The 12,636-nt window shown below is 38.5% G+C and overlaps 3 protein-coding genes across 3 annotated transcripts; 1 reads left to right on the forward strand and 2 right to left on the reverse strand.

The window, feature by feature from the left end:
• Positions 1-40: 40 nt before the first annotated feature.
• On the reverse strand, positions 41-4,294 carry LOC124190780 (poly [ADP-ribose] polymerase tankyrase-2-like). The gene is made up of 4 exons (XM_046583641.1): positions 3,471-4,294; positions 2,922-3,400; positions 2,749-2,849; positions 41-2,666 (listed from the first exon to the last, which is right to left on the reverse strand). The coding sequence occupies exons 1-4, from the start codon at positions 3,680-3,682 to the stop codon at positions 714-716; spliced, it is 2,745 nt and encodes a 914-aa protein (XP_046439597.1). The 5' UTR covers positions 3,683-4,294; the 3' UTR covers positions 41-713.
• A 2,368-nt stretch (positions 4,295-6,662) lies between these two features.
• Positions 6,663-9,303, forward strand: LOC124189809 (carbohydrate sulfotransferase 1-like). Its single transcript, XM_046582281.1, has 3 exons — positions 6,663-6,789; positions 6,855-9,188; positions 9,252-9,303. Exons 1-2 carry the CDS (start codon positions 6,663-6,665, stop codon positions 7,748-7,750), a joined length of 1,023 nt encoding a protein of 340 aa, XP_046438237.1. The 3' UTR covers positions 7,751-9,188; positions 9,252-9,303.
• An 812-nt stretch (positions 9,304-10,115) lies between these two features.
• On the reverse strand, positions 10,116-12,529 carry LOC124190781 (ankyrin repeat and protein kinase domain-containing protein 1-like). The gene is made up of 4 exons (XM_046583642.1): positions 12,130-12,529; positions 11,538-12,058; positions 11,361-11,467; positions 10,116-11,299 (listed from the first exon to the last, which is right to left on the reverse strand). Exons 1-4 carry the CDS (start codon positions 12,345-12,347, stop codon positions 10,172-10,174), a joined length of 1,974 nt encoding a protein of 657 aa, XP_046439598.1. The 5' UTR covers positions 12,348-12,529; the 3' UTR covers positions 10,116-10,171.
• Positions 12,530-12,636: the final 107 nt, after the last annotated feature.

A 12,636-nucleotide genomic window follows, 5' to 3' on the forward strand; every position in this document is an offset into this window, starting at 1 on the left:
TAAATTGAATGAGTGCCCTTCGATTTTCACCAGCTAAATCAGTTGACTGAGTAATTCGTATCAAGGAATTTAGGTATGAGCGTTGTTATTCAGATCACAGCTTGTATCATTTTGTATTGGTTACCTTGGCAATTTTATCAAGGTAAACAGTTGATAAAACTTGTCAAGATAAATCCTCAGTTCACTTTTACTTATGTCACTTTCAGGAGATCGGAGGGATATTTTAATGGAGTCAATAACATTTTTTGTTATTTTATTATTTACGTACGCTTTTCTTTTAATACTTAAAATCTGATTAAAAATTTCGGAAATACATGTAATTTGATGGGGTATTCAGGATTGGGTTCCGAACATCGTTGATTTTTCAAGTATTCCCATGACTAGTGGAAAGAGCGATGCATTATGCATTGCCGAAGCAACTAGAAAAGTACCAATTTTCATTAAGAGATGAGTTAAGACCTGTAGAAAGAGTCAGATCAATTTCCTCCAATCAGAGGAGAACATTGAATCTGCAGTAGATCAATATGGTTTTGGTGTTACAGTAGATTCATTTTGGTTTCAGTTTTATTATTCACTTTGCATAACAAAAAATTGAATCAAGAGAAATCAGCTCCTCTATTATGTCAACGGTTCATAGAGTGGGTAAGGCTAACTAACATGACAAATGATTTTGGCGGGATTTTATAAAGTCAGAACAGTAAAAAAAAAACATGTTAAAAACGATATCCTTCTGTCATACTTTGGATCCAATATTTTTTTGTGCTTTCCGTAGTGCTTCTCTCTACAATACATTGCAGAATTTCATGTCGTTTTTCTTTTGTCTTATTATATGCGATGTAAGTTAACGTATATGGCGTCACATCGCAACAACATTCAATATGAAGTCGAATAATATAATTTAAATATTGTTTTTGATCACTTTGGCACAAGGAATGCATGCATTTTTTAAAGTCGCTGTAATCTTTCTCTCTATAAGGCCACAAGCCATAAAATTTTTGATTTCTTTCCCAGTCTTCTTTACCATCGACTTCCATTTCATGCTGAAGAAAAATTTGAACAATGTCAACTAAATTTTCTTTGTGGTAGAATTGACACAAGATATCAAGGGCTCTTCTTCCAAAGCGACCATTGCAGTTGACGTCGATTCCGTGTCGAATCAAAAGTCGTATTAAGTCAATTAATTTGTCTTCTTGATAAAATGTGCATAAATAATGCAAGGCATTATTCTTCCAAAGGTCTTGGTAATTCACTTCTATTCCTTTTTCAATTAGAAGTTGAACTATTTCAACAATATTTTCTTCTTTATAATATTGAAACAAATGGCAAAGAGCATTGCGTCCCATACGGTCCTTCCAATTCACATCGATTCCATGCCTCACGAAAAGTATAATTATTTCAATTAAATTTTCTTTTTTATAGTAACGAAAAACAGTCTGAAGAGCATTAGATCCGTCCGAGTCTTTGCAATCGACTTCGAGACCGTGTTCTAACAAAAGTTGTAGAATTTCAATTAAATTGTCATCTTCGTGATTTTTATACAACTCAAGGAGAACATGATCTGGTATACTATGGGCCTTGGTGTCAAATCCGTGTTCAAATAAAAGTCGAATTATTTCAATTAAATTTTTTTTTTTATAATAAAAAATCAAAATGGAAATGGCATCCCATCCATTGTTGTCTTTGCAATTGACGTCGATTCCGTGATGAATTAAAAGTTGAATGATTTCAATTAAATTTTCCTTTTGATAATAACTACATAAGAAGAGAAGAGCATTCAATCCGTCGTCCTTGCAATTGATGTCGAGTCCATGTTGAATTAAAAGTTGAATGATTTCAAATAAATTTTCATTTTGATAGCGACGACATAAGAAAAGAAGAGCATTCCATCCAACGTTGGTTTTGCAATTGACGTCGATTCCATTTTGAATTAGAATTTTAATTATTTCCTTTATATTTTCATTTTGATAATAGTGAGACAATAAAGTTAGAATATTGTATCCGTTGCTGTCCTTGCAATTGACATCGATTCCGTGTTGAATTAAAAGTTGAATGATTTCTATTAAATTCTCTTTTAGATAAATTCCACCCAAAGATGTAAGAGCATTGTCTCCAGAGTTATTCTTGTAATTGATGTCGATTCCATGTTGAATTAAAAGTTGAATGATTTCAATTAAATTTTCGTTTTGATAATTTACGCACAGTAAAGTGAGAGCATTTTCTCCGTAATTATTTTTGCAATTGACATCGATTCCATGTTGAATTAAAAGTTGAATGATTTCAACCAAATTTTCTTTTTGATAATGACGACATAAGAAAAGAAGAGCATTCCATCCGTCCTTGTTTTTGAAATTGACGTCGATTCCATGTTGAATTAAAAGTTGAATTATTTCAATCAAATTTTCGTTTTGATACATATGACAGAATAAATGTAAGATATTTAATCTAACACCGAAGAAAAATAGGCTAAGGTTGACGCCATTCTTAAGGAAGTGTCGCACTATTTCAACCAAATTGTTATTGCCATCCTCTTTTTTATTCAGATTGATTAGGGGAGTCCATCCTATAAAATCGAAAAAAAAGACGCCGACACCCATTTCTAGATAGGATTCAACATCCTTCAAAGTAGGATAGGTATCTTTGCGATCTCTGCGACCAACCTCCCAAAACTGCGTTTGTTACATAAATTTAACAAAATTTGAATTTGTATTATTTTGTATTTATTACTTTTTTTAAAACTAAAGTTTTTACCTTTTCAGAGAGTAGTTCAACGACATCTGACGAATTGATTCGATCTTCCGGCTTCCCTTCTAACATTCTCTTGATTATGTCAAACGCGCACAGTTGACATTCTGTTCCAGTCAAACGAAACATAAATTTTAATGAAATTTCCGCATGATTTATGTGATAAACAAGGTACTTACTATCTAGATTAATTGGTTTGTTTTCAAGTATGTTGGAGTAAATTTTATCACGAGAACCGAACGGATGAAGACCATTTGAAAGATAATATCCAAAGACAAGACCTTCCGAAAACACATCGCTCTTGATTGTTCCCCTTTGCGTTATTTCTTCTTCGGTGACGAGTAGTTTCAATAATTCTGGTGCTAACCATTCCCTTGTCCCCTTGATTCCACTCATAGAACAAGTCCCTCTTTCATTCACTTGTTTACTCAGTCCGAAATCAGCCCATTTCATCAGAGTTTCTTTAATTAGAACGTTTTCCGGCTTGAGATCACGGTGGATCAGTCCCTGTTTGTGAATGTATTCCAGGCCAGTAGCTAATTGGTAAATGTTAAGTAATTGTATGGGCATTGGGTGAGCGTTTAAGAATTTTTCTGGGTCCTTGTCTTTAGATAACAGTTGTTCCAACGAGCCATCACACAATTCAAGACAGTAATATCTAGAAATAGTTGTTTTATTAGTTATTACCTCATCACAGCTCATTAATCTGCTTAGATGACGTATCTTACCTGAAATTCTCGTCACTCTCGGCGTGAAAAAATTTTACGACATTCGGATGATCGAGTTTTTTCATGGCTTCTTCTTCTTGGTTGCAGCACTGATCTAGTTGAATTCGCTTGATGGCCACTGTTTTTCCATCCCAGGATCCCTTGCAAACGATACCATAACGCCCCTCCCCTAATTTGTTTTTGAGATCGAAAATCTTCAACATTTTCGACATACTGACTTTCGGAAACAGCACAAATAATTAACTAATCCTTTCACACAAAAAAATATGTGGTCTTTGTTGTAAGGGATGCAACAGCCTTTTGATTTATTTGCCCTTGACGACTAATCAAAGTGATAAACCTAGTCCTGGATGGCAATTTTATCTTGTTGGGTTTGTTGTCTTGGCAATGTTATCAGGGAATTATAGCTGATAAAAAATCTTGAAAGAAATTTTTTTTTGTCCCCTAGTCATTGGAAAGTTAGAAATTTCTAGCGACGACTTTCGAACAAAAATTTTAAATGACGGGAGTGAAAATGAGGCATGCGAATGTAATGGTTTTCATCGCCCAGCCTTATAACCAATCTTGGAAAGAAAAAAGGAAAGGGAAATTTAAAATTCTGACTCACGACAGTGGTTGAAGTTGAAAAATATAATAATTCCATACTCTTTTTAGACTTTAAACTCATCTAACTGGTAAAGGAGAAAAAAAAAACAATGTTAAATGGAATTTTTTTTGGGGGGAGTAATAAAGGAGAGCGGATCAAGCGACTAAAGCCATGAGTGCCGTCCACCCTTGCTGTACCTGCCGGCCCACGCCCGGTCTTTGCAGCACATCGACACAGGCATGGGCGGCGCTAATAAATGCTGGGGGTGTAGATGAGATTTTGCTGGCGTAATATTAATACTTATAGGCCCTTATACATAGTGCTCATCAGTACGGTGGATGTAGATAGCAAGGATCGGGCACGGATGCTTATATTGCCTTTAACGGTATTCCAGATTTACCGATAATAACAACTTATACATGTATTCTTTTTCTTTCTTTTTTTTAATGGTATGCATGAATATTGTCAACGTCAACAAGGGGTAATATTTATTTTGATTATGTCATTGTACATTTTCGTTGTAGTAGAATAGGCCTGCCATTCGATTATCAACACTTTTACGATTGGTCAGCGGTATAACTATAAACATTCTTATTGATTAACACAGAATTTTACCTGAAATCTCGCTCAAACTTGATCAAGGTCTGAAGTGCTGGAAACTCAAACTCTGTTTTAAGAAATCGTCGAACTTGGGAAAATCGTTATCGTCATTAACAAATTCTGCGCCGACATTATTATGAGATGATTCCGGCTCTTTTTTTAAATCATTGTAGAATATCGATGGGTATTGAGGCCGTGATGATGGGTCGATGGTGGAATCCATGTTCTCCGGAGGAAAGTAAGGCGAAGGTGAAAAAGTCGGTGATGGATAAGATGGCGTTGTGTAACCGTAAATCAGTGATTCGGTGTAGTAAGCTGCAGGAGAGACGGAAGTAGGGCGGTCGTAACTGGGAGTCTTCTTAGGAACGTAAAGTGGAACATAAGGCTTGAATGCTGATGCATGGTTGTAAATAATCGGAGCGAAATAGCTGTGAGCTGGAATAGGGAAATGTGGCTTAGATTTATGATTTGTTTTGTGATTTGATTTCGGTTGATTTGGCTCGTTGGGCCATCTCATTGGCCAGAATTCACTGTAGCGCCCATTGGGGTTAAGTTCGTCAAACTCCTCTGTCTGACCACTTCCAAAGGCGCCCATCGAGTTTCTGTTTTTATCTTTTTGAATCTTCGCGCCGTATTCTTTCGCCAAATTGTTGCCATCGAGCCAGACAACTGCCACAGCTAATTGAGTCAGTAGGACAGGAACTAAAATCTGTGTAAAATTTGCATTAACCAAACAGTTATTACGTATGTCAGTCATTTTTTTCTTTGAATGATTTTTGCTAACTCACTTTGAATATGGCGCGTTTCATATTTGCAAAAACTTATTGATTTACGTTTGTATCTTGTTATCCGGTTTTCTTTGAAGACACTGCGTTGAAGTTGAGCTCGAAAACTCGAATGATGGATGAATGTACGACTACCACGGAGTTATATCCATTGGAGAAAGGCTCCACTTTTTTCTCAAACCGTATAAGATGCCTGTCCTCAGCATTTTCCCTTGTCGCATTGTCCCTCGTTGCTTTCCCGATCACCGTCGTCTGTGGTTTTCCTTTCTGGCCCCTTCTTCTGCTGATCAGCTCTTCTTGCTGTCATTCCCAACTTTCAATGGTTATTTTGAGCTGACGACTGCGGCTCCCCGGCTCGTAACTTTTATTTTTAAGCTGATCGATCATCATAATTTTTCTATGAACGAAAAGAAACCACAGAAAAAAAGAGAATAATTCGCCAGAGATCAAAAATCTTCTGGCAATTGGTTACGTTTTATTATATTCTCTAGGCGATACACATGTAATAACGGACCCCGGCCGCGAACCTCATCTCTCACGTATTATCGGAATCAGCCGAGCGTGAATCACATACCCTCCATCCGTACGCGCACTCACACAACAGCGTGGGTCTATGCAAAAAAACAACAAAATCTGATGAGGTCACTAACCCGACTATCAGACAGTTTTTTTTAAATTTTATTGATTTCTTCAAATACGTTACTTTCCCTTTTTGCGCGCGAATTGCGCGATTGCGAATTGCGAATTGCAAATTGCAAATTGCAATTTGCGAATTGAATTGCAATTGCGAATTGCGCGCAAAAGAAATTTCCGCCGATGGATCTTATTGTCTCTCGCCAAGAAAAGCGCAGCAACGCCCTTTTTAAATTTGTTTTGTCGGCGAATGCAAATCAGAACCGGTTCCTGCACAGAGCCAAGGGCTTGGCCAGTCATTGAGCTCATCGTCCGTTTTTAATTTTCTTTGCATCTGCTCGTTTTCAATTTTGCGCTGCTTTTTATTTGTGTGAGGAGGTGGGCGGGAATGGCATTGTTGTACCAGTGTTGCGACTTCCTCAACAACGGCCGTGGCCAAGATTTGTTAGGTTAATTATTGGCGGCAGTTGCGACTTGTGGGCTGCAGCAGAGCCGCTCACGGTGTCGGCCAATGTAGCGCTTGCCGTTCACCACCACCAGACTTGGCGCTGCGCAGCACTAGATGGGCAATCGAAGATCGTATAAGCCATGGCGTCGATGGCGTCTCTCGTCAGAAAGTACCTAGTTGGCCTCGTTTTCCTCATCTTTCTGCTCTTCCAACAAGCCATCATCCGCATGGCCACTTTAGATGGACACCAGCAGCAGCAACCAACAGGTAGCAAATAGCCAACACAAATAGTCTTGAATTCCTTCATTCATTTTGCGTTTGGTGTTCAATAGGAGTTGCGGTGGTGGTGGCGGCAGTGCCCACGTCGACGCCAGCCACGACCACAACAACCGAGTCAACATCCAGCACCAAGCGGATTTTGATCGTGTCGACGTGGCGATCGGGATCGTCGTTCCTGGGCCAACTCATCGCCAGTTCGCCCGGCGTTTTCTATTCCTTCGAGCTCATGGCCAAACACGTCCCGTTCCTGTTCCGCTGCCACTTTCCCGACGACTACATCCGGTTCATCAACGGGACCAATCACGTGAAACTCAACCGGCGGATCTGGAAAGAGTGCCGATATCACGAGCTCCCGTCCTTGTGCCACCAACCGCAAATGCTGGCCCAGCTCTGCGCTTCTTTTCCCGTCAATTTGATCAAAGTCGTCGAGTTGTCGGTCAAAGATCTCGTCGCCTTCACCACCAATTCGTCATCGGCTCTTGCCGGCCATCCCGTGACGGACCGTTGGAAAATCGTCTACCTGGTCCGCGATCCTCGCGGCACCATGGCCTCCAGGGCCAAACTAAAATGGTGGATGGCCAATCGGAATTGCCAGGAACCGGCCCGACTCTGTGGCCGCATCGAAGAAGATCTCGACTTGGAAAAGCATTTCACGGCCGGCCGGGATTACCTTCTGCTGAAATTCGAAGATTTGGCCGTCAACGTCCGATCGGAGACGGAGAAACTCTTCCGCTTCCTGCAACTGCCCGTCACGGATCTCACGACGGCCTTTCTCGACACTCACACCCATCAGTCGAATAACCAAACGGCCGAAAAGGATCCGTTTTCCACCGTCCGGCAATCGGACACCGTGGCGTTCGGCTGGAAAACGAAATTGTCGAAGAAAAAAATCGCCAAAATAACCAATTCTTGCGCGCCATTTTTGAAAAAGATGGGCGTCATCGTTTAGCAAGTGTCTGCCGTTGAAAATCGCCTCGCCTATAATAGTAGCTTAATAGTTATATTCTTCAACAAAGTTTTGGCTGCAGCTGCTGCCTTTTGGTTTTTTTCTCTCATTTGCATCAGCCAACTGTGGCCGATTATTGGCCGGTTGCCAACTCGAATCATTTTCTATACACCAACTTGTTCAAAATTTTGGTTTGAGCTCTTTTGTGTTATTTAATCCAATAGGATTCCGTGTCCATGTCGCATTGAAAATCACCACAGACGCATCTTCTTCTTCTTCTTTATAAGGACATTTCACATTTTGTTTTTTCTTTTTCCTGGATGTGGGGGGGGGGATAGTATCGACCTTAAAACCCCCCGTTGTTTTTTAAAAAAATATTCTTCTTCACATTTTTGGGAACATATGGGAAAAGTCGTTTGAATATTTTGTCCTTGTTATTGTAAGAGCTCGGGATTGGGTTGAAATTTCAAAAGTACCGAGAAATTTCTTTTGTGCTCAGCTCACAGCTCAAACAACACATTGTTCGCATGTAGACTCATTAATCATCGTGAATAATAATTTAACGTAATATAATAAGACAACTTTTTGGCTTTTGTGTGTGTGTCGGGGTGTTGGACGGGTTTACTATCAACCCAGTCGATCCTAGATGTATCCTGATAGATGTTGGTGATTTGCACTGCTGCTCAATAGAGAAAGGGGTCTTCAAGTCCCGAGGGATTTATTCACGGATAAGATAGTACATTACGTACCGGATCTGGTTGGGATCCCTCCTCCTCCTACCCACTCAAAAAGAGTGATGGTGATGGGTCCCCTCCACCCCTCCTCTTGAAAATTGTGTATAATAACTTTTTGTTGCGCGCTAAAGGTCACAAATATCGACTCGCCGGGTTTTTCGGTTGTTGTTTTGTTGCCGTTTCTGGCTTTTTTTATGAGGACTTGCTGATTATCTGGCCGTTTTATGACAACGCGTGGCCTTAGTTAATAATAAGTAGTAGACAGTCAAATAAATGAATATTTATTAATAAATTAAATACGCGCATTCTAACCATTCTGGCATTCTTTAACCGCCGCCCAATTCCTGTTTGTTTTTTATCGGATCTGTTGGTTTGAATTCTCGACAGATGGCGTTCGATGTGGTTCTCTATTTACGACCGCCAGATGGCTATCAAGTACAGACAGCAAAACATCTGAACGAAAATTCAATTCAATCTGTGAGACGAGACTGGATATTTGTTTAATTAATTAAAAAATCACGATTGTCAAGTCTTTCGTAATGTCTAATTCAATGAGAAATGTCAAGTAGGCCAATGCAACGCTACTGGACAGTTTGATCTTTGATAAAGTAAGCATGTCTATATCTGGTTTGGCGAGTCGTCCTAAAAGCCCACCATGCTGCAAAAACGTGAACAAATAAGCAATGACAAATTCATTTGTCAGAATGGTAACTAAAATGTTAGACATCAAATTTCTTTTTCAGATTTTAAATCTCAAAATTTGCAAACAGGATCTGCTAGTGCAGCTAATCACCGTTAACATCAGACAACATCAGACATGAGGATCTGGGGTGAAGACCTGGGTTGAAATGAAAGGTATTCTCTAGTAGTTGTGGAATATAACAGAAACGTGAAATAACCTAAAGTGTGTTTCTATTCTATGGCTTAATAAGGCACTGCGTGCTTCAGAATCTCATCAGTTCTTGTCTGTTCATCGAGGTAGCAGAAAGTGTGTACCGAAAATACCATTGTTGAAGGATTCTTCATGGTGTGAACTACATAGCCATCAAATAAGCATCACATCAATGTTGGGTTTGAGGTAAGTCATCTTTCATTTCAAGTTTCTTGATGGAGTCTATCCCCTGTCGCTTTTAGAAGTCATGTGTGTTTGTTTTTCGTAAACTGTTTGGATAGTTTTATGATATGGACACAAGAGATAAGGAAACACTGTTATCTACACCGTAATAACCCAATGACCGAACTGATGGAACGACTATCAGCTTATGAGCTCAAGATCAGTTAATCGTCGACCTGAAATTCTTATAGCCTTTCGTTTCTTTCAGCATGGGCCGATCGCCGGTACTGTCGATGCCTACAGAATTTTTCGTTTGATTTAGGCAATCGATTTTTTTTACAGTCCGATTAGTATACCTTTTTTTTTTATTTTTTGGCAAACGTATTGGTGAAAAAGGATGCTACCGTACGTTACCTCTTTGACTCTTTTTAATTTTTAAGGTGAAAGAAGAGATTTTTGAAGTGCTAAAACGTATTTTGACGTGGACAACAGGGAACTGAATTGCGATGGCTTGCGTCTTCTTTCTCGACTAACGTAACGATATTTTTATGAAAAATAACTGAAACTTTCTGTTGACGACGATGTTGAAAAGCTCTTTATTTGTTTTGGTCGACTATCGTTTTTCCTTTAGATAAATTAGAACACCGACTGTGTTTCTGGATCCACATTGCACCCACTTTGCATCATCAGTCGAATAATTTCAATTAAATTTGCCTTTTGATAAAATTTGCTTAATAAAGTGATGGCATTCCATCCACCACTGGTACTGCAATTGACTTCTATTCCGTGTCGAATCAAGAGTCGAATTAATTCAATCAAATTTTCTTTTTCATAAAATTCGCATAATAAAGTAAGAGCATTCGATCCGCTCTTAGTCGTGGAATTGACTTCGATTCCGTTTTCAATTAATAGTTGAATTATTTCCATTAAATTTTCTTCGCTATAATTCTGACACAATAAAGTGAGAGCGTTCCATCCGTTGTCATTCTTGCAATTGACGTCGATTCCGTGTTGAATCAAAAGTTGAATTATTTCAATCAAATTTTTTGTTTGGGAATATCGACACAATAAAAGGAGAGCATTCCATCCGCCGCTGGTCTTCCAATTGACATCTATTCCTTGTTGAATTAAAAGTTGAATTAATTCAATCAAATTTTCTTTTTGATAAAATTCGCATAGTAACGTTAGGGGGTTCCATCCGCAGCTGGTTCTACAATCGATTTCTATTTCGTGTTGAATCAAAAGTCGAATTATTTCGATCAAATTTTCTTTTTGATAAAATTCGCATAGTAAAGTTAGGGCATTTGATCCGTTGTTGGTCTTGCAATTGACTTCGACTCCGTGTTGAATTAAAAATTGGATTATTTCGATCAAATTTTCTTTTTCATAAAAAAGACATAGGAAATGAAGAGAATTCCATCCTCCACTGGTCTTGCAATTCATTTCAATTCCGTGTTGAATCAAAATTCTAATTATTTCTATTACATTTTCTTTTTGGTAATGTCGACACAAGAAAAGAAGAACATTCCATCCACCGGTGGTCGTGGAATTCATTTTGATTCCATGTTGAATCAAAAGTTGAAGTATTTCCACTAAATTATTGTGTTCATTGTTTTTTTCCTTCGCCAGATAAAGAAGGGGTGACATTCCTTCTTTATTTGTGCAATTGATATCCATACCTTCCTGTAGAAAATGTGTTACTTCTTCCAAACTTGGATAGGTATCACGCGAACAAAGGGCGAATAACTGGGTTTCAAGTTGACTCTAAAAAGAATATGAATAACTTTTTTGTTGTTTTCTAAATAGTAATAGTTAAAGGGTTTACTTTAACTTGTTTGAGGAGTTCTGCAACTTCTGATGATGTTATTCTATCCGCGATATTTTCCTTTAGCATTCTCAGGATCAGTTCACGTGCACATTTCGATTGTATTTCTGTTTAGTTGAAGAAATTTGATTTTATTTCGTCATATTTTGAAGTCTATTTTGATTTAAATTAACTTACTATCCAGATTAACTGGTTTATTTTCAAGTATGTGAGTTTGAATTTGATGACGTAAACCGAAAGGGTGACGGCCATCTAACAGAAAGTAGCCGAAGACGAGGCCTTCTGAAAACACATCACTTTGGATAGTTCCTCGTTTAACTGTTGTTGATGTTGTTTCACTTTCAGACTGGCTGTTTTCTTCGTCATTAAATAAGTTCAGAATTTCAGGTGCTAGCCAGTCAAAGGTACCTCTGACTCCGCTCATAGAGTAAGACCCTCGCTCATTCACCGGTTTACACAGTCCAAAATCAGCCCATTTCAATAAAACGTCTCCCTTTTTGGGATCTTCCCAGATGAGGACGTTTTCAGGTTTGAGGTCGCGATGCAACAGTCCCATTTTGTGAATATACTCCAGTCCGACAGCTAATTGATAAAGGACCGTTAGCGATGGGGGCATCGGCCCACGGTATTTATTCTTGTGCCCGTCTTTCAAAAATAATTTTTCCAAAGAAGCGTTGCACAATTCAAGATAATAATATCTGTAAATAGTCAATTAAAGGCATTTTTCACTCATTTTTTCATACTTGTTTTGTTGGTTTTTGTTTTTTACCTGAAATTTGCGTCACTCTCGGCGTGAAACAATTTGATGACATTCGAGTGATCAAGTCCCTGCAACGCTTCTTCTCCTTGTGTGTTGCTTGCGATATGAATTAATTGAATTCGCTTGACGGCCACCGATTTTTCACACCATATACCTTTACATACGATTCCATAACGTCCTTCACCCAACTTGTTGTCGAGATCCAAATTCCTCACTTCGTTCGACATTTCCAATCAATGCGATATTTCTGAAATGTATTTCTTGTTAAGGTTTCGTAAATTGAATGTGTGCTCTTCGATTTTCACCAGCTAAGTTAGTTGACTGAGTAATTCGTATCAAGGAATATTGGTGTGAGTGTTGTCATGCAGATCACATAGCTTTATCATTTTGTATTGGTTACCTTGGCGATTTTATCAAGGTAAAACAGCTGATGAAATTTGTCAAGATAAATCCTCAGTTCACTTTTGCTTAGCCTATGTCACTTGCAAGAGATCAGAAAGATATTTAATGGAGCCA

Source organism: Daphnia pulex, chromosome 3 (genome assembly GCF_021134715.1).
Source record: "Daphnia pulex isolate KAP4 chromosome 3, ASM2113471v1".
Classification (NCBI taxonomy): domain Eukaryota; kingdom Metazoa; phylum Arthropoda; class Branchiopoda; order Diplostraca; family Daphniidae; genus Daphnia; species Daphnia pulex.